The following is a 26,946-nucleotide window of genomic DNA, read 5'->3' as shown; positions in this document are numbered from 1 at the left end:
GCTTGCTCTCGTGGGTCAAGTTGGGTTCTTTCCCTCTACTCCTGTAAAGTGCCTTGAGATAACGTTCTGTTGAGCTCTGGCGCTACATAAATAAAAATGAATTGAATTGAATTGAATCTCTTGTCTTAAATAAACACCCAGACACCACCTGCCTCACCGCCCCCTCCTTCACAGTGAAAGGTGTGACTCACTTCCTCCAGCTGAGAAGTCGGTTTCCTGAATCCTATATTTAAAATCGCCATTTTTCTCCTATTTCCAGCGGTTATTTGCGGCCCCTCCCTGATGTTAAACTCTTCTGCAGATGACAGATTCTTTTGTTTTTTTCAGTTTGCTAGCTGCAGCCGGGACACTGTTTGAATCTGTCGTTCACACGCTTTGTGAGGGGACGTTTATACCTGATCCTCCCACTGTTTTTGTGCGAACACACCAAATGACCCCCCCCGCCCCCCGTCCCAGCGTGGGACAAAGTGCATGCTCTTATACAAAAGGCCATAGAGGTGTAATAGCCCCCAATCTACTCTGCAGGAAGCCCCATAAACACACAACTGCATACCTGCCTGCACCGGAGATTTGATGCCAAAATCGGGGCGGCAGATTCTTCTCTCCGCTGCATAAACAGGAAGGACGCCGAGGAAGCGATCGCTTCTCTCCTTTAGCTGCACAATCGTAAAGACGGAGAAAGAACAATGAATATTTAGAGCTTTGCACACATTAAAACTTTGTTTTTGCGTTGGAGGAGAGTGATTCCCAGAGTAATTAAAGTAATTATCATCTTCCCTCCGCTGTCACTGCCATTAATGAATCCGGGTCGTTTGAAGACGTGCCAGCTGGCTGCAAGATCGCGGTGTTTGCCTTGTAATTTGCATACTGAGCATTGCACAAAAAACGGCCGACCTTTTCGCATTGACCCTCGGGGCAATCGTTCACATTCCAGGACGTCGTGCGAGAAGAAAAGATTAAGACTGAAACCACCGCCGCGATAAATCACCGTCATCCTGGAAGTCGCACACAAACATTTATGATGAACCTGCGCAATTTTTTTATGCCGTCGCAGATTTTGCACTGGAAGGTTTTAGTGCGTCGTTGAAAGGGTTGAGCCGGTGCGTAGCGAGGATCAGGATGCAGATCGCCTCTAAAAGGACGGATCCAAAATAGCCGGAACAACCAGCCACACACACACACGAAAACACAACAAAGTGATAAACCGCAGCCTCTCTCTCTCACACACACACACACACAGAGTATACAAGTTATCCTAATTTAAGGGCATTGAAAGCAGCTGGAACTGAGGAAACATGCTCCCACGCGCGTGAAGCGACACGTGGCCTGCCGTGGCGAGGATTTGCATTCAACAGCGATGAAAGTTTAGAGAACGAGCGGACACACAAGCATTTCCCGAGCTCCCACTCGCTCACATCGCGCTCTCTGTGTGGGCAGCAGCAATGCAAACTATGCGAGCTTAATGAAGGAAGATTACAGGTTTTGAATTTGCATTTCTTTGGGGTGGGGAGGGGGCAGAAACACTGTGAACTTTGCAAACTGCATTTCGATCATTTCCCAACTGTGCCAAATTCCCCTGTTATTCAGGAGCTGTGCATAAAGACGGATTACGATGCAAAAGCCAAGGGAGAACGTTAACCAAGTACCATTATGCTAATATTTGCTAATCAGTGCTACAGCAAATGCAGATGCGATCTGAAGCTTTATAACAAAAAGGAGCAGTATTCAATTTGATTACGCAAAGTTAGGAACCTTCTGAGAGACTAAATGTTCTGCTGCCTCACTAATAACCAGCACAGGTAAGTCTAGCACAAACGGCTCGCTCCCATTAGCGAAAATAAAAGCCGCCGTGTGCAGGTTTCAGGTCAGAAGGATCACCAAGACGATGATTTAAAAGCTCTTATTCTCAGTTTAACTCGCGTTTGTCTGTGCTGCAGTCAAATTGATCGAAATATCGACAGATGCAGGAATTTCCCTTTAATAAATGCAATAATGAAGATGAAAGATAAACTCATGCCCTCAGAGGCGTTGGACTTCCTGCCAAAAGACATTCGTCTATTGAATTTTCATGTTTTCCATTTAAGAACATTTTATCCAGCGGTGCTCATTCATGAGCGACTTTACTGTAGATTAATTGATCATTTGCCTGAACTGAAAAAATGATTAATTTGTTTCTATTATGCCTGATTTATATTTTTTCCATTTCCTTCGCCTGCACTTTTCTCTGTTCCATATTTATGCGGACGGATAAATCACGGCGCGCGGTGCTAGTCTACGGCGGCGACTCATCTTCATTCTGCTCAGGGGTTTTGCAGCGCTGCCCTCTGACCCCTGAGACTAGTCATTTTTGTTGACTGATCCTCCTGCGAAGACGAGCTGGGCAGAATCGGGCCCATCCGTCACGACTTCGTGTGGGAGCCCGACTTCGCCGGAGCGCCTCCCGCGTTAGCATTCCTCGGCTGGACTTGACGCGGTGTCACGCTTCTGAGGCCCAAGTTCAACCATGACCGAGGTGATTATTTCCACGGATCATTTATCCTCACAGCAAAGACACACACACACACACACACACACACACACACACACGCTGCATTCTTAAACCGGATGGAAAACACGATATGGTCACATTTTAACGACAGAAACACTTGAACAACCTTTGTTGAAGGACATTTTCGGGGATATCAGGTGATGAATTGCGGCTCGTGTCTTGTGGATGTTTGGTGCGATAAACAGCAAAGGTGTCGGTGTGCAGCTGTGGAATTTATAACCTGCAAATTAGTGACGGATAAACAGGCCAGTCCGCCTTCTCCTCCTCCAAGGAAGAAGAACAAGCCAGCAGGTGGACGGGACGGTGGAGACATGAGACATGAGCGTGAGGTAGTGACATTCAGGAGAGGAGGACGTCGCACAAGGCCCCAGTGTTGGGAGGCAGGACGAGGGAAGGGAGCAGCTGTCGCCCCGGGGCAAGGAGCGATACTCCGGCCCCCTCCAGCTGTCAGGGCCTGGAGAAATGGCCGCTTCACATGCAGGACATTGGGCCAGTGTTGGAGGACGTCGGGGCTGCAGGTAACAAATCACTGCTGACAGCGTTTCCAGGGGAAACGGAGAGGTCAAGAAGCCACGGTCAGAAGAGATCGGCCGGCAGGAGCAGAGCGACGAATGGCTGCGGTTTGGGAGGTTCAGAATGGAAGTTTTAAATACCCGGCGTGTAGGGGCCGTGAATTCAGTCCTGTAAAACATCCGTGCTGACAGAGTGCGAAAGTTCAGGGAATAAAGCGTGGAGGCAGAAAGCCGGCTGAAGGCGATCGGAGCAGGAGGAGGCGGAGGTGACAGTATCTCCTTCGTCCACCCGACGACCGAATCGTAATTCAAGGCGAGTAAAAGACACCTTCGGGTAAATTAGCTGTCGGCTCCTGGTCGTGTTCCTTTCCTCTCGCTCAGTGAATCTTTTCTCCATTTTAAAGTGTTTCTACATGATCGCCACCTTTCTTATACCCAAGCTTCTCTTTGTTTCATCACACGCCCTGCAGAGCCGCACCGGTTGCTGCATTATTGAGCTGTTTACTGCAGCGGATTGAGAACCCCCCCCCCCCCCACACACACACACACAAAACTCCTCTCGCTGCTTTTCACATATTCTGGTCTGAGGTCGTGCGACTGAATGAACGTCAGCCTGCAAAGACTTTTTAAAGACCTGGTTGAAAGATATCTACGGACCGAGCTTTTCCTGCTTTTGCCCCTTGTGTGCCGCGGACACTCTGGGAGGAGTTCTCTGGTAAGATTGGTAAGCGTCCAAACGCTTGACGCTAGAGGCCTTTCAACACCGGTACCACAGACTGCACAAAAAACCTCCTTTGTTTATTTACACTGAACTTTGGCGTAATGACTACCCCGGGTGTGATTGTTTGGGGGGGTAACGTGTCCATCTCCTGTTTGTCCTGACGTCTTAGCTCAGAGTATGCATTCTGCGTGACAATCAAAGGATGTAATGGGTGTTTTCCAAATGCGAGATAAGCCAAACTTCGTTGGGCTCATCGGGAAAGAATGAGGGAACCTCCCCAGTGACATTCCAACATTCCGGCTTTGGCATCAGTCTGAAAATAGTCTCAAGACGGTGGCAAGGAAACTCAGTGGTAAACGAACAAGCAAATCTTTACCTGATAACACATGAAAGAGGAAGTGTGTGTGTGTGTGTGCGTGTTCATGCTGCTTTGCATTGCCATTTGCTTCCTTATCTCCCATCAGGACAAGAGAAGATTCCCGGCGAGCAGCCATCCCTTTGAAATCCTTCCCAGCGTGTTTGTTTATGTCAGGCACTCGTGTGTTTCTGGGATTACATCCTTTTTGCAGAATTCCCCTCCTGGATCACCTCAAAGGAATCCGGCTCCACCTCCTGACACACACACGGACAGCGTTTACTTGTGTGTTTATTTAAATACCCACCTTTGCCCCCCCCCCCGAGGTGGGAACTGGGCGAGGTCGTTAAAACAGACTCAAGCGAAAACACAATGGGGTATAGCTTCAAACAGGCAGCAACAGTGCAGAGAGTTCGTTAAGACGGAGCAGAATATAAATAGCGGGTGAGATTTCATGTTCCTGTTCCCTCCGGTGAAATGATCAACCTCCGTCTTTTCGCTTGCCGGTACAGGAAATGTTGCCCCGTATACTTTTCAACGCTTTCAATCATCCTTTTGGGCTCCTTCGTCAGGCTAATTAGGACTTTGGAGAATTCTGTTGTCAGGCCAGTCAGACTTCAGAGCCCGGAGAGACCGTTAGCGCCTCGACTGACGCCCCAAGGGTCGTTCATTCTGGAATAAATAAGACCCTCTGGCTATTCCCACATTAATACGGACAGGATGTCCAATCACTTCTAGTTCATTTCATATTCATCGTTGGTCTGAAAACGTCCATCGGCAGCTCCGTGTCCGACAACCAGTTAGCATAAGCTAGCACATTTTGAATAAAACTATGCCCGACGTCGTTTCTGAACCTCCGTCCAATGACAATTCCTGAATTCAGAAGAAGTAGTCACAAATGAAATCCTGGCAGTAATCGCTTTCCTCCCAAATGAATTGGGAAGCACTCTATCCAAAAAAATATATATATTCTACATTAATAACTGCAAATCCGCCGAGGGCAGACGAGATCGTCTGGGCAGAAATTCAAGCACGAATGGCATTTTGAAGGGAGGCGTTCACACTGCTAACGGTTCTTAGAGAACACATTCATTAATTCTCCACAGAGCCCGAACCGAAGCCTTATGCTGCAGTTTGCTAATTGAGCCGATCACAGGAGGAAATCGCTCCCGAACCCCAGAAGGGCCCGGAACACGCAGACCTTCGGTCGGAACGTGTGAAGGTTTGGATCGCAGTATCAACCGGACTCAAGGGAAGGACCACAAAGAGCCGTGTGAATATTTTACAAGGAGACAGTATCAGACTTTCCCGTTTTGTCATGAGGCAGGAATGTCGCCGAGGGGGGGGGGGGGGGGGGGGGGGGTGGCCAAGCCTCAACACGAGTAAGCCGAGCTGTGAAACCTCGCTCGCCGTGGCCACAGTCGGGCTTGTGTCACACCTACCTCGGGTTTCGATCCGAACGGGAGACAGTGACGCGCCGTTGATATAGATGTTTAGCCGACGATGCATCAGAGCGATGGCTCACCCCTAACCGAGTCGTGCAGCATGCGGTCAGGCGGGGGGGATGTTTGGCCGGTCCCAAGACACGACTGGTCGTTACGACAATCCTGCGCAGTCCATCAGAAACGTCGAGATGCATCCAACGCTGCAACATTCCAAGTGCAAACTTCCCTGCTGACTATCCGTGCCGTCGACACGGAACTCAAACGTCCTCTCCCATTAATCTGCAGCGTTATTGCTTTGCAGGTGAAACTGCTACCAGGTAATTGCCTGCAAAAAGGTCCTACCGAGTTCGGCTTAATGCCTCCTGGCTGCAGCTTGAAGGAAAGTACGAGCGGCGTCAATCTCGTCAGAGAACTTTCCATTAGTGCACATATGGCTGGGCTGCTGCTCTCAGGGGAGAGGTGTGATAAAGTGGCCCTCGTTTAATCGCCTTCAAAGCCTCATGCTCAAATTAGCAAAGCGAGCTTTAAGCACATGCAAGCGTAGCTCGCCGTCCTCGCAGGCGGTCAAAAGTCAACATTGCATGTCTTACTTTCTCCCGACATTCGGTGTGAGCGAACGCCTCCGGCCTCTTTTTCCACTCCGTTAATTCTGCAGGATTGGATGTAGAGGCTTCTGTAATGCCCCCCCCCCCCCCCCCCCCCGGAGGAATGAGATTACGAGCGCCAGGGAGAGCGAGGTAATTACCATCAAGACTTTGGGTCTCGACCAAAAGAGCATTACCTACTTCAAACGGCGAGAGAAAAGCACAAACACGGGAGCGAGACGGATCGTCCGCCGCTCAGCTGAAGCCTGACCACCCATTTCGTCCATGCGTGGAGGCATATATCACATGTTTGTAGTTGGGGGGGGTTTCGTAAAGCGTATTGCTATTAAAATGTCCCGGTAGAACGATGCTGAGCTCGAGCTCGACCCAGGGTCGAGCTCGAGGGGGGGGGGGGGTGCAAAGGAAGGTTGGGTTGCTGTGGCAACCCCTGATGGGAGAGGCCGACATTAGTAGTCTCATCGTCCCGTTCGTGCGGATCAGAGTCCATATTGATCCGGTGACGCAGCCATTGTGCCACCACCGATCAATAGTTCTCACAAATGACTGAACGGCACACGGAGATGATCTCACCGAGCTCCCGGCTCCCGCAGGAGTGACTCAGACCTCGGCACAGGCGGAGAAAGAAAAACAAACAATAAACGATACAAACACGCCCACGAATAATGGCGTGGAGCCGACGCCATCCTGACCCCGGCGGTGGCCGTTAAAAACCAAGGAGAGCTTTGCTGCTTTTAGTGAAACCGCTTTCACGTGGGAGCAGAAACGATTGGAGTAAAAGAAGCGGCGCCGCCGCCGCCGCCGGAACCCGGAGATTACGCGTTGCCTTTATTATTTCGTTTCCCGGATCGTCCGTGACGAAGCACGCGCTCCTCTGCCTCACCGGTGACTGGAGATAACAAGGAAGGAGCTCGTTGTTGTGCCGAGCAACCTCGGAATAACCCAAGTTAAAAACTCATATGTAATGTAGATGGAAATAAATATGTAATGAAAATCAGCTGGTCCCAGTAAAGGGGGGGGGGGGGGGGCGCTTTTTGTCATATCTTATTGGAATATTGATTCCTTTCTAATCCATTGCATTCAATTCATTATTCCAAATTGTAGTGAATGTGTGTGTGTGTGTGTGTGAGTGAAGGGTTTCTGTCTCTGTGTGGCCCCGCAATGCCCTGGCGACGCATTCGGGGTGTACCCCCGCCTCTCGCCCACAGCAAGCCGGGATAGACTCCAGCAACTCCCGTGGGTATTTTTGCATTTCTGCCAGCCATGCAAGGACGTAAGATCCTCTGACCGTTTTTTTCTCACACACTTTAACCTGAACGACCAGAAAGACGGCGCCGGGATGGACGTTTCCGTCGGAACACGCTCAGGACAGACGGATCTGCGCTTGCCGGGTGAAATTAAACGCCTCAAGTAATAACTGCGTCGACACGTCGGCCTCATGGGCGCCTTTTCACACCTTAAAAATAATTAGGTCTTACGGGAGTCCTCGAATATCAACGTTACTGACTTATTCCGACATTGATGTAAACAACCGTTTGGCTCACGCCGCGCTTCTGGAGGCGTTTGCTAAGAATATTCTATTAAAATGTGCTTCACCTGTTAGCATCAAAATAAACATGTTTTTAAAAGCTTTGAAACTCCTCTCCGGCTTTAAAACGAATCCGCCTGAGGGCACGCTTTGTTTTAATAAAGCGCAGCTCCTAAATCATTTGCACTGGGTTTCATTAATTTATTTTTTTATTAAACCTCTGGGGGGGGGGGGGGGGGGGATATTTTGCATAAACATCAAAAGAAGTGGTTTTACTTCAGTCTTCAAATGTCATTCCTGTTCCCTTTTAATAAACTGCATCGTCTGTTGGAATCAAGACGTGGAGGGAAATTATTTGCGAGGCGGTCGGACACATGGGCGATGAGATAACTCATTTGTCCTCTGTTCCACCACATGAAAGCAGGGAACGACTGATCCCCGACTTCTTTCCACGACGCTTTCGGCTAGATTGTGAACAGACGGGACGATTTTTTCGGACCGAATCTTTGAACGCACATGTTGAGACTGAGCCGAGCTTCGTGAGGATGTACGGCGGGTTATTTTCCCAGGTCCTCGGGATCCTAAAGGAATGTTGCTCACATCTAACCCACTGCTAAAAGAGCTCATGCGTCTGCACAGAATTAGCACGAGGATGCTGCGGGATGGCATGGCTTCTGACACGTACGCTCTAGAACAGGGGTGGGCAAACCTTTTGACTCGCGGGCCACAATAGGTTCTAAAATTTGACAGAGGGGCCGGACCAAGGACAGATGGATGGAGTATTTGTGTGAGCTAATATAAATGACACATGAAAGCTATTGCATTAAAGGATTTGGCCTTTTACAGGTAGCATTACAGGGAAAGGTCAAATGAATGAGGTTTAATTATAATACAATTATATTTAATGATATAATTTGGACAAGTTCGGCGGGCCGGATTAAAAAGACCAACGGGCCGCATATGGCCCCCGGGCCTGGGTTTGCCCATGTCTGCTCTAGAAGGACACGCGATGTCTCGACGTCTGCTTGTCGACTGTTCTGAGGGATTATTTGGGATTTCCCGGGAGCATCTGATGACCCACAGTAAACAGAGCGTAACATATTTTTCAGACGCCGACGTGAAAATGGTTCAGACACGGTGAAATAAAATAATAAGGCAGGAATAGAAAAACCCCAATTATGGTTTAGTGTTTATTGTGGGGGGGAGGGGGGGGGGGGGGATTATCTCGCTCTGTGGATGTTTTCCGTCTGCACAGCGGCATCCCGTAAACCACATCCACGCTAATGCAGAGCCCTCTGAAGGGAGGCTTTTCCCACACTCCACGGCCCTTTGGATGGATTTCTTCAAATTCAGAATCCGCCTGAAGATTCGTTGGGATTGGGATTAAGAATTCTGTCGACCGGGATTCAAACCGCTGATCATTTATATTTTGAGCTATCACACATCCTGCCGCCGATTTGTGACGCCTCCACCGGCACTAGAGACTGAATGTTATTTATAATCTGCATTAAGTCTTATTTCCCTGTCATTTACTCAGTCATCAGAGAGCGACCGGCCTCCGGTCGATTGAGTTGAGAGATTATTTCCATGCGCTGCATATCGAGTCATAATTCGCAGGCCAAACACGATGATGCTTCCTCTTGTTTATTTCTAAATCAATACTAGATTTATTTAGCTGTTGTTGTTTTTACTGAAGTCGGGGGATGATGCTGAATATGAGAACGACTGGAGGGCAGGATACGACCCGAACCCCGAGGTCAATAGTCCGAAAAGTAGAAAGTAAAATAGGATTATCTTCCACATTCACACCAAATTTAAAGCTTTTTTTTTTACTGTTTACAAGCAAACAAACGTGTTTGCATCAGGGAGACGTCACGCAGCACGTCTGCAGTAATGACAGGGAACGACGGCATCAGGAAGCAGCGGTGAAGCTTTCAGGAAAATACGTTTTTACGCTTTCCTGGAATGGAGCGCCAGATTTCTGAAGAGCCAGGCCGACCACGGATGACTCTTAGCGAGACCGGGAAACGAAAGGAGGTGTTTCAGAAAGTCACATTTGTGCCCTTAAATATGATCCAGCGAATCCTGACGGCATAATCCTGTGAAGGAAGGCCGTCACGACTTCCAGTAGGAATATGTGGGCGACAGACATTCCCGACGGACGTGCCAGTCCCACAACATTGAGACATTTCTGAGGACCAAACCGTGAGCGTGTCTCCGCTTGTTTGCGTATTTGTGCACATGTTCTTACAAGTGTCCTCGCTGGGGGGGGGGGGGGGGGGGTGTTAAACCACCCAGGGCTAATTGCGACACGGCTGCGACAGTCAAACCGAGCACCTCTCGGGAATTCCTGGGGTAGACAAACGACGAGGTGAACAACGCCATCAAAGGCTGCCGGGAAGAAATCCCCCCCCCCCAAAGGCCACAATGTTTGCGCCCCTGTCTGAGTCATTGTCATCTCCCTCCAGCTGGTTTCAGGACAAAGTGAAGGAATTCAGGATCCGGATGAGATATTTAGCCCGGATGTGTTAAACTGGCTCAAAGTGGTTCCAGTAACAGCTTCCGAGATGGAATTGCTCAAATAGAACCCGGGAGGAGACGGGTACCACATGTCTGAGAGCTGAAACGAGAGAAGCCGATTGGTCGACGCCACCGGGAACAGCTGAGCCAGGCACGGCGTGCTGCGTCTCGTCGGTTTGATTCTAATGATAACACGCATCATCACAGAGCTAGCCTGTAGCTCTGATAGCATTATTAAACGTCAGCGTTGTGCTTGTGCGGCCGTGGAACCCGAGCCATCGTGACACAAAGTCCCAGTTTGACCTTTGAGAGTACGGCCTGCAGCCGACAGAAACAAATAAAGCCGAAATGGAAATGGAAATAGTCCCCGTTTCTCACTGCAGGCTTCTTCACGCCGCTATGAAGATCAGACAGATTGAATCAACCCGTCCAGAACCAGAAATTGAGTCTGCAAGTTTGCGAAACTCATTTTCTGTGAGGCAAATGTCAGAGAAGACATTTTCATTGAACCTCCTGCCTGCGTTGCTGGATTGCAAATGTGGCGCTGAGGGAATTGCAGATAAACTAAATAAAAATCAAAACTTTGGCCCCGAGCAGGTGAAAACAGACGATCAGAAAAGTTTTGTTATTTCTTCGAGGTCCAGATTCCTCCTCCTTCTCTATTTTTTGGTGCATTATTTATGCAAGTAAAGTTGTTCCTCGCCAATATTTTACCTTTTGATGTCACAATCCGAGCCGCCATTTCCAGGTCTGCAGCATTTGGCGCGAGTGCGACGGTCTCTTTGGAACCGGCCGGCAGCTAAGGAGCAAATAAAAAAACACACTGCAGCAAATGTGACCTCGCCCTTATTGCTGGAACCCTGATAATGAAGTCATGGGTTAGATCACCGTGATGACATCATCGTGTATGCGTTTTCCATATAAATGTCTGTCTTGTTTCTGGCGTGCGGAGGAAACACGACACCTGACGTGAAAGTGATCTTGTTTGATGCTCAGCTGAGTCCGTAATAACGGGGAGGATTTATGTAGCTCCAGCGGCGGCTTCGCGTTTCAAAATCAATTCCTCGTGCAAGCCACGCGCCGCAGTGACAACCGTGATAAATAAAAGAAGGCGGGAAGCCGGTTCCTCCGAACGTCTGAGACCGCTGGCCAGAGAGCAGAGGTGTCAGGAGCCAATTGAAAAGTAGAATTAAATAGATAAATCTATCGTCTCCGCCATTATGGATGGTCTCCGATGCTCCCGGCGGAGGCGGAGGTTCGATTGCAGCTTGAGCTGCTCTGGAGTGATAACGGTCTCTCGGAGAACCACGGCTGTGGCTTTTCTGAAATGCTCCGGTGTTTGAAAGAGGGCGTCGTTTTGTCCGTTTAGCCTGCCCGGGTGGAAAACGTTGTCTTACGGAGTCACTTTGAAAAGCATTAGGTGAAGGTACCGGTGGTTGTCGCGTGATCTCGAACAACTTGTGGTGAATATTGATGAAAGATTGTCAAAAGCGCTTTCTGTGTTTGCATTCCTGTGTCTACGTGTCACTTCCTGCCTCGGTAAAGACGTTCTTTCGATTTTTAACCTCAGTAAGACTTAAAAAAAAAAAAATCATAAACAGAAAAACCCAGTTAGCATTAAAAAAAAACCCACACGTTTGCATGTGTCTAAATTGCCAGGCTTTAAATTTCCTGTTTACATCAGTGCAACGGTGTGGACTCAGTTTCCCGCCTGATTCCAGTCTTTATGCTAAGCTATGCTAATGAGCTCAATCAATCTCACTAATCTGACGCTCACTCATAACTCTAATATGCTATCGTATACTTCTCCAAGGGCGTATTGAAAGTTTTATATCACAAAATCTCAACAAAATAAGATTTACAGCAAAACTCAGAAAACACATTTTCTCATATTGCAGCACTGCAAGACCTAAAAAACAATAAATCCCAAAATACGAAACCGTTCGTCTTTGTCAAGACGGATCGGTGCAGAGATTTTTCTTTATCTCTATAAAAATATAATTTTCTTCAGATAAACCCCCCCCCCCCAAAACCCGAGTCCAGTCTCAACACAGCTGTAAAGACTTCTAGATCTGAATCGTCTCTAATCCAGGCGAGACCAGATGGGAAAGGACGGTCGGAGGGGTTAAAGAAGAAGAGAGAGGTCTTTTCTATCTGGGTGCATGCGTGACTGACAGCTATAACCCCCGGGAGGCTGGAGGGGGGCATTTGCAGAGGGAGGGGGCGTATTCTTCTGCAGGACTAAATTAGCTGTCAAAGCTGCAACAGACGACCCTTCATATAAGCAGCCCCTCTTGTGTTTCTCCTGTAATTCAAACTGGGTGACTGGGAGGAGGAAAAAATGCAATTACTGCCCTGCCCCCCCCCTCCCCTCCCGCCCCCTTTCGTATGTCATCTCTGTCATGTAAAAACACAGAGTGGCTTTTGTTATTATGGCTCCCTCAAAACTCATTTTCCGCTTGCGCAGCAGACACAGGTGAGCGGGATCCTGTTACCTGAACCACAGAAGATCGTTATTATGCGCTCAAACTCTTTATTCTCCCTCCGTTTTAATAAAAAAAAAAGAAATACAAATAAAAAAAAATGGTGCAAGGCTCCCATGAGGCCGCCAAAATAAAAATGGAACCATGACAAATCATTCTGGGAATTAGATCGACGGCGGAAGGCGGTGACAGACAGCTGACTCCGCCCCTTGCCCGCTCAGGTTTTCTCATTATCACGCTGCTGTGACAGAGCACAGAAGATGGATCAATTTTGATTTTGATCGATTGTGCGTCGTCTCCCGCCGCCATGAGAAAAGAGGCGTGGCTAACAGGTCGCACGGTCGCTTGCGAGCAAAACACAGCCGTGTACGTGAAAACCTTATTTTTAAGAAACTGAGGTAAAAACAATGACTGAGCAGGTTCCCAGAAATGACGCCCGGACAACAGCGAGTAATTCCTGCGTCGCTCCTGAGCTCCACTCGGCTCTCAATAATACATCCGCCCCGGCTGACGGGACACAGGTGGCGCTCTGGCTCACAAATTAAACAGGAGGGTCTGTCTCCTGACCCAAGAGGAGGTGATTCACCGGCTCAGGGGAGGTGGAACGGAGGCGTGATGGCTTGTATGACGCATGAACTTCTCCCACTCTCATTACCCGTGATCCATCATCGGCCTCGAGTCGGGCCTCGTGCAGCGTCATTGATGACTGACCAATTAAAACGCTTCCGTGCCAACTCCTACGCCGCCGCCGAGGTCATCTGCTCGAGGTCATCTGCTCGAGGTCATCTGCTCGAGGTCAACTGCTCGAGGTGGCCCGGCATGTAAATGAAAGGGAAGCGAGATAGAGGAGCCGTCTCTCGCCCCGTTCAGACGGGAGCGCATCCGTCTGCGTCTCCGCCGAGGATGCACATCTGCCCAGCAGCGCTCAGGAATAGCTCCCAGTTTCCCCTCATTTCCACTGCGTGATTATTATGATCTTCATGAATACATTTGGTTTCTCTGCAGCTTTCTGTGGGCGAGGACAAAAAAAAAAAAAAAAGCAGCATGCAAAACATGATATACGATACATGTGCTGCTTTCCTTGACATGCAAACGGCAGAAATGAGCCGCGTGTGCTTCTAAACACACAACTGCGAGTGTTTGTGCGTTTCCATTCCATCCTGTGCCATAATGAAACGCAGATGAGCCGCCATGCTCCAGACAACGCAGCCCGTCCGCCGCCTCGCGTGCTCGGATCAGGGTTTTTAAGCAGATTTTCAATTTTGGCTTCAGCTAAATAACAGAAAGTGTGTGGGTGTGTGTGCGTTTTCTAATTAAACTTTAGAATGCAGCCCAAACTAGCCGGGAGCAAAAACACCCGTGACCGACTGGGTGTCCCTTGTGTTGTTAAATGAGAATCCTTTAACAAACTTTTGCACATCAAAGCTTCTTTCCGTGGTTCTTTAAGGGCATCCAGCGATTGTTAAAAGCTTTTTTTTTTTTTTTTTTACTTCATTAAATGTCGCCGAGTTAAATGCGTGCATGAGTCACGCTGGGGGAGGGTTTCCATCGTGCGTTTTCAGGCCTTCTTGTGGTAAATACATGCATTTAGAGTCTTAGCTCATCGCCATTAAAAGTCATTACTTGTACTTTATTGGGTAAGTGTAGCCCACGGCTACCGGCGGACCAGCGTTTTACTGTATCGCACGTTTTATACAGTCGGTTTAAAGAACCGAAGGGAGCGTATCGCAGGCTAGTTGACCGCCGTCACACGCCTCTTAACATGCAGCCTCTCCTGCAGTCGTCCTGCTGCTAATTGGGCCCCTGGAATCGCGGCTAGCCCGGTAATCGAGGCATTGTGTCTGCATTTGCGCTTCACCGCTTCGCCCTTCAGAGATTAGAATTGATATCGCGCTCAGGGGTGAGGGGCGCGTGGGTGGAAGGTTGCGTGATCGCGTCCCGCTGATTCCGTTCCTTTTGTTTTCAGGCTCCAAAATAATAATGTTCTCATGGATTATGTATGAAAATAATTAATAAAACATTCAACAGGAGTATTGTTGAACTTCAATTTCTTAGCACACTCGTTATATTATTAAAAGAAACTTAATTATTGATCTCCTTTATGAGCTAAAGATGAATATTACGTGGATGGAAGGAAGATCCATCTATTCGGGTAGAATGATAGCGAGGATTGTAAACACTGACATTTGTTAGGATATAAAACCAAGCATTATAAATGTTGTCTTTTTTTCTCACTGACTTTTTTTTTTCTCCTTTACTGTTGCAGGATTTACCAGCATCCATTTCACAGCCCTGGAAAACAACATTTTGTTCCGATTGGAAGCATAACCTTTAAAAGAATTGCGTCAGACGTGAGAAAACATAATTGGCCTCAGGCATTCCGAACGAGAAGGAGCATTGTGTGTGTGTGTGGGTGAGGGGGGGGTCTTTTTTTTACCCAAGTACCCACACAAGACCATTAATCCGCTGAACAGGAACGTTTACGGCGACGCTCGCCAGCTTTCATCAAAAGTCTGAGCTTCTTAATCACTGCAATTCATCATGAAGCTGTTCGTGACTCTTTTCTTTTGTCTTCTGAATCTTTGTTGCCCCCTTTATCTTAATTTACGGTACATTAGGCAATTAAAACTCAAACCTACTAAAATCAAATTACCATAGCTTCTTGATATTATATTAAAAGCTAATATGCTGTTGCCATTCTAATAGTCATAGCTATAGCGCCTTATTTTTTTCTTTTTGCGAGTTTTATCACTTGATGCCAAATCACAATGTTGAAATAATTTTTGTTTTACATGTTTATCATTCCTTTATAAGAGGAATAGCCAACCAGGCTTTAGAACGCTTCATCACTTAATCAAGAGTGCAGGTTCTCCTGACTGCATCTAATATCGGCGCAGGTTAAAAAACAATCAACGTTTTAGAAATAAACTTAATTCCATAATCTGCAAGACAGGTAATTGTATTTTTACTTTTTTTAATCTCTTTCAAAGCCTTGGCAAAGCTTTGAAATTAGTTTTTAATTCAAGGGAAATAACTCTTGGTTATCGCCTCGTGGCACAATAACGCCACATCAATCATAAACAGCAGCGTGAAACACAAACGCACACCCGAGCCTCGGCGGTTCAACCGAGGGGATTGGCGAGCTAATACAGAGGCTGTGATTTAAAGCAATTGTTTTTTGATTGCTGAACTACCTCAGGCGCGGGCTAGCAAATAAAGTCAGATCTGTCTTCCCCTGTATCCCCAGAAATCTTTTAATGAGACCAAATCCTTTTAACTCATGCCCTAACTGCCCAAGTTATGGCTATAACTGTGTGTTTCCTCAGTGTGCGTGTGTGTGGATGAGTCGTTTCTCCTTCTGTCGGGATGTAAAAGGAAGAGCAACCGTTTCCTCTGGAGGAGGAATCTCTTCAAACACATCCCAAGGCCGAGAACATGGAACCTCGATATCAAGTCAAATGAGTATCGTCTCACACGACCGATCAGAGCCCGTGACCCGCGGCTAACGTGACCTAAATATACCGCCTTAAATATTATTAAAGCTGAAGCGCAGCCAGAATATAAATGTGTCTAATAAATTGCACCGGACAGACTTTCGGAGCTTTTTACTAAGCGGCGGGACTGAAATCAAACGTGAAACTGTGACCACAGTGTGGCCGGGATAAAATCTAAATGAGTTTTAAATTCTCACGGGTTTCCAGGCCAGTAATCTTCATTAATAACAGGCGATTTAGCTCCTCCGCAACGCTAAATTGAGAGCCACGCAACAACTTCTGATAATTTGCCCTCTGGGGAACTGAACAAAATGATTTAATGGGCATCAGTGTGCTTTACCTTTGCGTACTTTCCTTTTTTTTTTTCTGAGAGGAGTTGCTTAACATTCAGTAGAAGGAGAAAGTGAAAGCAGATGTTTAGATAGCAAAGTAGAAATAGCCAGTGTAACAAGTATTTAAATTTGGCTAAGCTATCCACCGGACAGTCTGTAGAAAGACACCACGAAGCTTCAGTTACATTCAACTATGGCGATTTGTAGTTTACGGCGTGATATCTTTCTTTGCATTTCATTTTGCCGATTGAACTCTTGAGCCGGTCCCAAGCCCGGATAAATTAGGCGGGCGGAGTCAGGAAGGGAGCTCCGGAGTCCAACTTCAATGTTCAATACAACCACACCGGACTGGTCGGCATCTCGGTTGCCAACGACTACCAGCGATGCCACACCGCACGCACGCCACTGCCCGGGAAATATCTGACTGCCCGGGTTAATGGACGTTATTAAATCAAGGCTTTAACCAGAGTTCTCACTTCCGTTCCTCCAAACTGGAAAAGGTTTGACATTTGTGTGTTGATCCCACGCCCCACAGAGAAACCCGGATTCCCACCAAGTCACAGGGCGGCTAGAACACAAAACATTACGCAACTCCACTTTGCTTGCAATACAAACAACGTATACTATCTGTATTATGTAGCATCTGGTCAATAGCCTTAAGGTGGCATCATGATGTCGTTAAACAAACGGGAGTGTCTGTTTCATCATCCTGAGCCTTTAATTTAACCTTCATCGCCAGGAAGATGCGACTGTTTGCGCCCCTGTTATTAGTGCTTTGCCGCGATGTAACGCGCCCCACGGATAAAGGTGAGCAGGCGATGCCGTGTTGTACTTCAAAAGGACGAGACTAGCTAAGGCGTCGTACGTGTGATAGAAACAAGGTGATCAATGGGGGGGGGGGAATGACCTCCAAGACCTGAAATCCGTCACTTCCCTCCGTCTCTGCCCTTCAGTGTCAAACCAACGTTCCAAAAATATGACCGATTTGACCGTGGGCATCGAACCTCTTTAGCCTATGGCCTAAGGAGCCAGGCATCGCTGACTCCGGCTTCCTTGACTGATCACAAGGCCGAGCTGAGACCGAGACAACCAGCAAATGACCCTTGAAAGCAATCATTGTCAGCTCCTCTCTGAGCGGAGCGGAGCGAACGGAGGTGAGGACTGACCTTGTTTTCACCTTCATGCAGGATGACCAGCACGCTTTCGACCGCCTCGGATGTCGGGGGGGGAGGATGCCGGTGACCAGAATGCTTCATGTGGAGACAGAAGGATTTGTTAACGTGCCATAATTCCTCTGGTGAGGTTTGGAATCAAAGACGAATCAAACGCGAGCAGTCGGACGAACGGTCTGTCGTAAACATCCGTGAAGTTTCCAGACTTTACGTCTCACCCTAACTTCCATCCCGTGCTGCTGAAATCAGTTTTCCCTCTGCTTGTTTTCAATTTGCCTTTCAAATAATACAAAATGTGGCTTTAATAATCTGTTGTCGCCACGGCGAACAAGTCAGCCCTTTCGCGGTTGACATTTCTACGACCCCGGCGCTCAGAATTAACGACCGGGAACGCTTTTTGTCAGCCCTGAAAGAAATATATCAAAGAGGATTCTCTTTCCTGACGAAAGTTGCCAGATTTTGAAATCATCCTGCTGCTTGCGTCCATCATTTTAAGAAATGACAGCTGAAGCATGCAAAACAAAAGCCGAGGCCTTAAAGTGTAGAGTTGCCGTATGACTCGGCGACCGCAGATTAGCTTGGCCTGCATCACGGAACCCGCACGACACCCTGCCTACCCATTATCCTGCAGCCCATACTTATGGCGCCTGTTACTCACACGGACACCTGACAGCCGTCTGTAATTTAGAAGACAAAGAATGAAGCTGAGGATCCCGTTGGGGAGGAGCTGGGTGGGTTGGACCGACGCCGTCACGCTCATCCTTCTCACGAACGCCGTCGCATTGCATGTCTCTCTGTCCTTAAACTTGTCAGGCATCAGTCCTCAACATTCAAAGTCCCGACCCTCAATCCTCGATCCGGAATGACTTTCATATTTAAGGTTGTCTGCATGTTTAATTCAGGCAAAGTTTTGCACCGGACGCCATTCCCGCCACACCCCTCTGCATTTATCCGGGCTTGAAACCGGCTCAAGGGAGACAATGGCTGTGCTACGCTAGCTCCTGGACGATGCGTCTCAAGTGATGACATCTCTGATCGATTTTTTATGTCCTGTGAAGCTGCTGGGAATGTTAAGCCAGCGCTGGCGAGGATCGACGCCTGTCTGCGGCTCGCAGAAGGAGCTAATCGGCCTCCTTCCAGCTCATAAAGACAACTCCCAATTCCTAAATCTGACCAGCTGATGGATGCCCCCCCCCCAAAAAAAGAGCTCTGGTAGATCCAATTTTGGCATTACATAACATGGAAACATCAGAAAATGATCAACCAAAGTGAATTTTTACAAGCTAAATAGATCCTTATTCAAACCCCTGTTTTTTGTACCTTGGCCATTGGTTTCTGTTTCTGGGCTAATGATTTGTGAAACTGGAAAGCTAGCCAAACCCTGTTGCCATTTTATTGCACGAACGAGCTCAGAGGATTGCTTTGGGGGGGGGGCAACTGTAAAGGCAATGATGGATCTCTATAGCAACCGTGATATAATTAAGTTTCATCAAACATCCGTGTTCGACTTGCATGCCATTCCCCGGAGGCTCAGACTTCAGATTTTGACATCGGCGCTGTCTAATGTGCGAAAGCCATAATTAGCATTTATTTTGGGGTAAACGGCGATGAGCTTTGACACAGCTGGCGGGAGACGGGATGATTGAAACCAATTAAATCCAGGTTCAAAAGTAGAGATCAGAGGAATTAGTGCTGAAAAAGTCACCGGAAAAGTTGTTTCAAATCACTGAACTATTTATTTCTGTCGCAAAATCCGAATGGAGAAGAAAAGAAGTGAGAAAACGCACAGAAGGTCGTTGCGGCTTCCTTGAAAACATGTTGTTTGCATAGTCATAATAAAGAGTATTCTGTGAAAGTGGCTGGCACTCAATGAGTTAATGGTTTACCTTCTGGGATTTGTTGATCAGTATAATCAGAATGATTTTTTTAAGGGTGTCTTAACGGCTGCTGGATGCTTTGGATGTAAAAACTACCTTTGGAGTCGTTAACAACATCCTGAAGAAATAAAGAACAGAAAGGGAGAGCTTCTGAGAGCGGCTTCTCCACCTCCGCTCTCATTCACTCCATCCTCATTCATTAGGCTGGAAGTCGGGACAACCTGACTAATTAAGAATCAGATCTGATCTAGTTTGGGTTCAATTAATGGCGTGAATACAAAGTAGGCGGTAATTAAAAACAGATTTGCCTGTAAATGGCTAATTTAATTTAATAAGCTGTAAAAAAAAAAAAAAAAACGGGCTGCAGCGGAGGAGGGATGCTATTGATCCGATCTTATATGGAAAATGGAAAGACCGACTCGGAGCGCCAGCGGCCAGGCGTCTCTGTTTTTAGTTTTATCCGACATTTGAGAGGCGGACATCGATCTGAATGACGCACAATCTTGGTGACCGCTGTTATTTTCCAAACACTGAATCTGCTGAATAGCGATGAGGCCGGATCGGGAGGTGCAGCCAAAAAGGAGATCGTTCACATTCATGCACCTGGCCTGCCACCTGTCACCGTGGCAACCGAACCGGAAGCTCTGCGTAGGCCGCCGGAGACGCCTCGCTTCACCTGAGCCATAAAAAAAAAAATTACATGTATGTATAAAAAACAACAACAAAGCAAAGCGTCGAGTTTGATAAAAGTCATTTTATCAATGCAGCCGCGTCCGAGCATCAACACAAAGAAAACGACACCTGTCCCATCCGTTCGTACGGACGGATGTCCAATACGACCCTTACAAAGCAAAGCGCTTTAAACAGTAATAAATAAACAAAGACACAAAACATATTTACACGGTTTTAAAATCACATCCAAATGCTGCCTCGCCGCTCCGCTCGCAATCTTCAGGAATGAAACCGACTGTCTTTACATATAAAAAATGCCCAGGAGCTAACAGGCTAATGTACGACGCGACTCTAGTGTGAGAGTTTAATCAATAAGACGACTTCAAATCGCCTCGAGCGGATAATCTTTGCAGCGTGGATCAAACTGATGGCAGAAAATAAAGAAAAAATGATAACAAGGTGAAGTCAGGTGAACGGCTCCGAGAGGCGAGGCAAGCTAACGTGCTAACAATAGCAAGCCCTAAGAAAGTCAGTCAACAAAGACTTTGCGTGAAGGATAACCGTTAGCATCGCCTCCTGAGGAACTGCTGCAGAGGAGAGGCCGTTCAATGTTTGGCCCCTCCCCTAAAAGGGAGGGTCCACTCTCCCACTCGACTCCATCCTCTCAAGAAGAGAAGCACGCTTCAGACGGAAATAAATAAATGATGGAAGGCCGAGGGGAAATGGGAGCGATGCGTCCGGTACGCGTTTACAGGACGGTCACCCGCCGGGGAGACGCAGCCCTGATGCGGGGATCTAAGGTGCGGCACCGCGAGGCCGGAACAACCTCAGCTTCTTCTTCGCCAAAAATAAAAATGCCAACTTGGATCCGCCTCCCCGGACGCCGTCGTGTTGGCGTGCTGGGATGGCTGTGATGAGTCAACAGTCAGAGATAAACAATGGTTTCCTCGCCGCCCTCCTCGCTGTCTGTCTCCATGGATACCAGTGCGCCGAGGTCCAGCCGAGGGTCACCGGGATGTGGGGGCGCCCGATACGGGTCGGCGGCGGCGCTCGCCGTGGGCGGCCAGGCCTCGCCGATGAATCTTTCGCTGTCGTGATCTGAGTGGAAACACACACACAAAAAAAAAATGATGGCGAAGAGGAAATACCCCGAGTCTTTGTTTACTAACCGCTGATGAGTCATCGCCGGTACGGGACGCGTCGCCGCGCAATCCAATTGTTTAACCAAATCATCTTCACCCCTCTCACCGATGTCACCTTCCTCACTCGAGCTCTTTCATCAGTCTTCGTCGTGCACGGGGTTCCATGACGCCGCCCAAAAAAACCGATCAATATTATTAACCCTCTACTGAAGGAGATGACCAACATGGTGGGGGGGGGGGGTGCTTGAGTTCTGACATTCCTGAGAATGGTGAGCAGCGGAGCAGGTGCGTTGTCACGGTAACAGATGGTGTGAACTATAAATTGCCTGATTGTGTCCCTGTAGGAAAGTGTCTCTGTTTGATGAATTACATGAGAGTCCGTCCACCGCCTCGGACAGAGGAGACATCAGGAGACGCAGAAACGCTCCGTCTTTGTCTCTTAGCCTTATTAGCATGTTAGCATGCGCGTTGCTCATTTGCGAGGATTGCAGAACATCTGAAGAGCTGCCTCGGTGGAACAACGCAGTTTGACGAGTCACAGATTAAGACTCTGCATCGCATCGACCAAAGACTCGCCGCGCCTACCCGACATAGAAGCGGCGGCTCCGCCTCCCCATTCATCGCCGCTGTTCAAGACGCTCTCACGCCCGACGCGCCGATGAGACGTCTGCCCAACTGGTTCCCTGAGACTTTCATTGTGCGCGAACAATTGCACAAGCAATAAGAAGAAATCACACGCTCGGGCGGGGACGAGGAGTAAGATCCTATTTTGATCCGGCAACAATGGATCATTTCCATTTCAGAGAGATTCATATTTTCTTTATTCGCTCACTGAAAAAACAGATTCCGGGACCGGATGCATCGTAAAATGTGAAAATGTCTCCATGTAGGTTTAAATTGAACGGGAATGCATCAGTATTTGGGTGAAATGAGAACCACAGAGGAATGCATTATGGGTAGATGTCTGCGGGGGGGTGGGGGGGTAACCACCCCGGGCTTGTTAACAAGTGGCTCCGGTTTCACCGCGGCTGGCGTGAGCTGAGGAGCTAAGGAAAGGCTAATGAGCTGATCAATGAAGGGGACGTTGTTCTGGCTGTTCCAGCCGGTAAACGACACCGCATCAGCTGCTGTTCAGGGTGGAGGAGCGCCGTGAATGCAACCTGCAACCCCCCCCCCCGCCCCGCCCCCCCCGCCCACACGCCTCTTCTAAATATGAGAACGAGCTCACGCATGAATAGATCAGGAAGGGAGGCGGCGGCGAGCGTGTAGCCGACGCCTCGTAAGCGAAATGCAGATTAAGACGCATATCCCCCCCCCCCCCCCCCCTCCACCCCCCGCCGCCCCCGCCCAGCCTCACGCGATGACAAGTTGGGCTGTAATGACTTTTATAAAGATTTTTTTAGCTCGATATCCCGGTAGGTCGGCCATCGTCTGTGAACTGTGATTCACAGGTCGTTGTCTGCACTGCTGGTCGATAGATAGAGGAACCAATGATTTTGTTTTCCTCCGGCTGGTGGAGGTGGAGGTGCAGGGAGGGGGGAGGGGGGGTTGCTTTGTCAGAAGACACTGATTAACAGAGAGGAAGGACAGACAAGGCCTCGGCAGCGATACAGCCTTGAGAGGTGTGTGTGTGTGTTGGGGGGGGGGGGGGGCATTAGGGTTTGTTTACATTCTCAGGGGTAGCAGAGACGATTTGATAACCTCCGTCCAACTTATTTACCCCCGCGAAGGAGGCAATTAGGTCACGTGATCCGATTGTCTGGACAGGTGGTCGATGGCCTTTGATCCTCCATCAAGGGACGCAGATTCGTTTCTACCACATTAGAAGAACTGACTAAAGCTAGGTCGTCATGGCGATGAGCAGACGGTCTTCTCTCTCTGGGTGCTTTTCAGTCGATCGGTTCCATCTCTCGGTTACACACACACACACACACACACAAACGTCTGTCATTCTTACCACCAGTTTGCTGCCGCCCCGGGCTGTACAGGCACCCTGTCCCCCATCCCTGGGGGTCCGGGTGGGACCTGCGGGGCGTCTTAGTGCCGGGGGTCTGTCTGCCGTTGGCGCTCGCCAGCAGGGTGTTGAGACAATTGTGAGCGCTGGGGTCGTTCTTCTTGCGGTGGACGTGGCGGTTGTTGGATCCGGCGCCCTCGAGCGCGGCCTCGTTCACGAACACGGAGCCGTTGCCGGGGAGCCCTCTGATCCGAGCCGGTTCCGCTTCCTGAGGGAGAGAACCGGCGTCACGGCGAGGATCGAGAACGCAAGCGTCGGGTGCGTGATCGGATCGTTTTCCCTGCGTGTGTGAACTCGCGACCCTTTGATCCGCGCGAATCAAAGACGGAACGCTGTAACGCGACGCCGTCCGTCCGCTGCGCCTGCCGAGGCCACGTGAGTCGCGGCGAGGAAGAATCGCGCACACTTTATCACGCCGCTGGCGGAAACCGGGCCCTACCTGCCGCTCCGCCGACGCGATGAGCATGTGAGGAAGGCTCCTCTGCCGGCTGTGGCTCCAGCCCTGGAGGAGCCGCCGTCTGTCCTCCAGCTGCTCCCGCTCCTTCTCCACAATCCTCTGGCCCTCCCTGAGCCGCTCCAGGCCCTGCTGGTACTCCTCCAGCTGCTCGTCCAACCCGTCCCTCTCGCTCCTCAGCCGCTCCTCCTCCAGCCGGCACCGTCGCTCCCTCTCCTCCAGCCGGCTCTCCTGCTCCCCGTGCCGGCTCTCCTCGGCCTGGCACGCCTTCTCCCAGCGCTCCTTCTCCTGGCGCAGTCGGTCCTGGAGCCGCTGGGCCGCCGCCACCTCCTCCTTCTGCTTCTCCAGGTTGCGCTGCTTCTCCTGCTCTTGCAAAGTGTTGCCCCGCAGGCTCGGGAGGTGCGTTCGCTGGGCGCGGGGAGACGGGCGCCCGCCCTCTTGGAGGACGAGCCCCTGGACTTCCGAGCAGCTGTCCTGGATGACCACGGCGGCCTGGCTCCGAAAGGGGACAGGAGGGAAGACGTGGGGTCACGAAAATGCAAAGCGTGTCCTCGCGACAGGAAGTCAAGCGGAGGATTTGAATATGAAAATATCGTCAGGGTTAAACATCCAGCACACGCCGGCACGAGAAAGTGTTCACTCGATATACAAACACGATGTCTCTGCGCACATTTACATCTTGTGTGTGTGTGTGTGTGTGTGTGTGTGTGTGCGCGTTAAACAAAAGAGCCTCACACATCCCTCATCAGAACAACGACCAGCAGGATCCTCGCTTCAAACAGAGTTCTGTTTGCTGAAGCCGGCGCGGTAACGCTTTTATCTCCATGGCGACACCGAGCGCACGGGAAGTCTGCTGACGTCAGGTGATCAGGACAGGTGAGGGCTCCGAGCAGCACGACACACACACACGCACACACACACACACACACACACACACACACACACGTTGAACGAGGCTCTCACTCACCTGCAGACTGTAAAGGAGCTGCGTCAGGCTTCGGACACTTTCTGCAATCTGGTGATGGAAAAAAAAAACATCATGCAGGTTAGCAACACGACGAGGTTGAACGCTTCCTTTTCTTTTCAATGCAAACTGCATCAGTGCAGTATTTGCGCCCCCTGGAGGCCACGCGGGTCATTTTACCTCACAGGTCACAGCACAACTGTGTCCTGGTGATTGCAATAAGTCTCCGTGTGCATTTATTAATGGTGCAATACCATCAGGACCTAAATGGGCTTCGTCTTTTATGACGAGTTCATCCGTGATTCATTGCATTAAGGGCAAAAATGTCATTATAATAGGCTGCACTAAATTATTAAATCGACTCTGACCACACGTATGTGCAGAAACGGGAGGAGGTGACACGCGAACACGAGCTGGAAGAGGACGTAATGACCGCTGCGGCGCCCACTGTGCACGCCGCCATCGCCACCGCCGTAATGGAAACAGCAGTGCTGCATAAATATTTAATGCAAGAACACCTATTTGGATCCCAATCTTTATTTAAAGACCATGAGGATCTCCGAGTTGAGTACATTTAATAGACTAGAAAATGCAGTACCTTGTTGTTGGTGCCATTCGTGTGTGTTTTTAGCGACAGAGTCGGGGACTCGAGCCCAAAGTCATCGGCCCAGGTCTCCTCGCCGGCCTCGGGCGGGTCGGGTGAGGTTTGAGGCTCCGAGGGAGGAGGGGCAAGGGAGACGGGGCTGGACCGAAACACGGAGTCCGTGTCCGATTCCGGGCTGGAACTGGTCGGAGAGCAGCGCTTGGGTGACAGAATGGCTTTCAGGTTATCAGCTGAGGAAAAAAAAAAGACCAAAATCAATTAAAGCTTAGGAAGCGGCTCGGTTCTGTGCGTTTGTAAAAGCGGCGAGGAAAACGCGTTGAATAAATGACGATCTTCACCGCTTGTTCTGTGTTTGTCTCACCCTCTCGCAGCGCCGCAGCCAGCAGCGCGCCGGCCCGCGGCGGCTCCTCCGAGTGCGGCTGGATGAGGAGCCTCGGCTCGACCGGCGAGGCCGCCGCCGTCCTCCCGCTCAGAGCGGCGAGCGCCACGTAGGCCCGCAGCTTCTCCTCCAGGCAGGAGCAGATCTGCTGATCCCGGCTCGTCAGGCTCTCTGATAAAACAAGGTCACAAACTCGGAGGTGGAAAATATTCACAAGCGAGAGGTGAGGAAGCAAACGGGGGGGGGGGGGTCGGATACCTTGGAGCTTTTGGATCTTCTGGATTCGCGCCTCGGCGGCTCGTTTCTCCTCTTCGGACTCGCTGGTGTCGTCCTCTTCTTCCTCGGGGCAGCTGAGCAGAGAGAACGACGGCGTGAACGGTGACGTCGGCTCGTCGGCGTCCTGCGTGACGCCCCGTACGCACCTCTCCACGGCGTCCCTGACGAGCCTCATCCAAGCGTTCCGCTCCTCCTTGGACGAGGTGTGGACCTCGTACATCTCCGGCCCGGCGGCTGAGGCGCTGATCAGAAACATCCCTCTTTCTTCGTTCGCCACTTCTCGCACGATTAACTTCTGCAGGGCGATGACTGGAGGCTTCTGATCCTGAAGCGCGTTAAATGTACGAGACAAGGATCATTCCACGGGACGCGGTAACGGCCCGGGACGAATCGGAAGCGGTTCTAAACGGCGAGCGTGGGCGTACCACGGCGGCAAACGTGTATTTCTGGTCCTTTTCTTGCAGGAAGATGAGATGATCCGTGAGAAGCAGCGCCAGCACGTCTGTGGAGGGCGAGCACGAAAGCGTGTTAAAAGGATACGGGGCGATAACCACGTCGACAAACGGGGGGGGGGGGGGGGGGGGGCGATAACCACGTCGACAAACGGGGGGGGGGGGGGGCTGTCCACCTTTGAGTCGGCCGGTGGCGGTCTTCCACAGGAGCAGGCCCTGGTGCTGGAGCGTCTGTCCCGGTCCCATCATGTCCTGCTTGCGGAAGGTGTGGCCGTTCTTCAGCTTGGCCGCGCTGCGGTTCTCCATGCGGTTCCAAACCTCCTGCAGCTTCTGGCGCCGCTCGTATTCGCTGACGCTCAGGTCGACGGCCGCGATCACCTCTCGGATCTGAGCCAGCGCC

General features: G+C 49.8%; 1 protein-coding gene across 1 annotated transcript in view; it reads right to left on the bottom strand.

Annotated features, from left to right (window-relative positions):
* Positions 1-21,086: 21,086 nt before the first annotated feature.
* Positions 21,087-26,946, bottom strand: part of arhgef28a (Rho guanine nucleotide exchange factor (GEF) 28a) — a 24,305-nt gene continuing 18,445 nt past the window's right edge. Inside the window, exons 27-36 of the mRNA XM_068752650.1 lie at positions 26,723-26,924; positions 26,520-26,596; positions 26,241-26,419; positions 26,077-26,168; positions 25,801-25,989; positions 25,434-25,669; positions 24,839-24,886; positions 23,857-24,363; positions 23,361-23,625; positions 21,087-21,359 (exon numbers count right to left, since the gene is read on the bottom strand). Of these exons, the coding sequence (XP_068608751.1) occupies positions 21,187-21,359; positions 23,361-23,625; positions 23,857-24,363; positions 24,839-24,886; positions 25,434-25,669; positions 25,801-25,989; positions 26,077-26,168; positions 26,241-26,419; positions 26,520-26,596; positions 26,723-26,924 (1,968 nt within the window). The 3' untranslated portion in view covers positions 21,087-21,186. The remainder of the gene's footprint in view (positions 21,360-23,360; positions 23,626-23,856; positions 24,364-24,838; positions 24,887-25,433; positions 25,670-25,800; positions 25,990-26,076; positions 26,169-26,240; positions 26,420-26,519; positions 26,597-26,722; positions 26,925-26,946) is intronic.

Source organism: Brachionichthys hirsutus, chromosome 19, assembly GCF_040956055.1.
Source record: "Brachionichthys hirsutus isolate HB-005 chromosome 19, CSIRO-AGI_Bhir_v1, whole genome shotgun sequence".
Taxonomy (NCBI): domain Eukaryota; kingdom Metazoa; phylum Chordata; class Actinopteri; order Lophiiformes; family Brachionichthyidae; genus Brachionichthys; species Brachionichthys hirsutus.
This window is presented reverse-complemented; position numbering and strand designations above follow the sequence as displayed.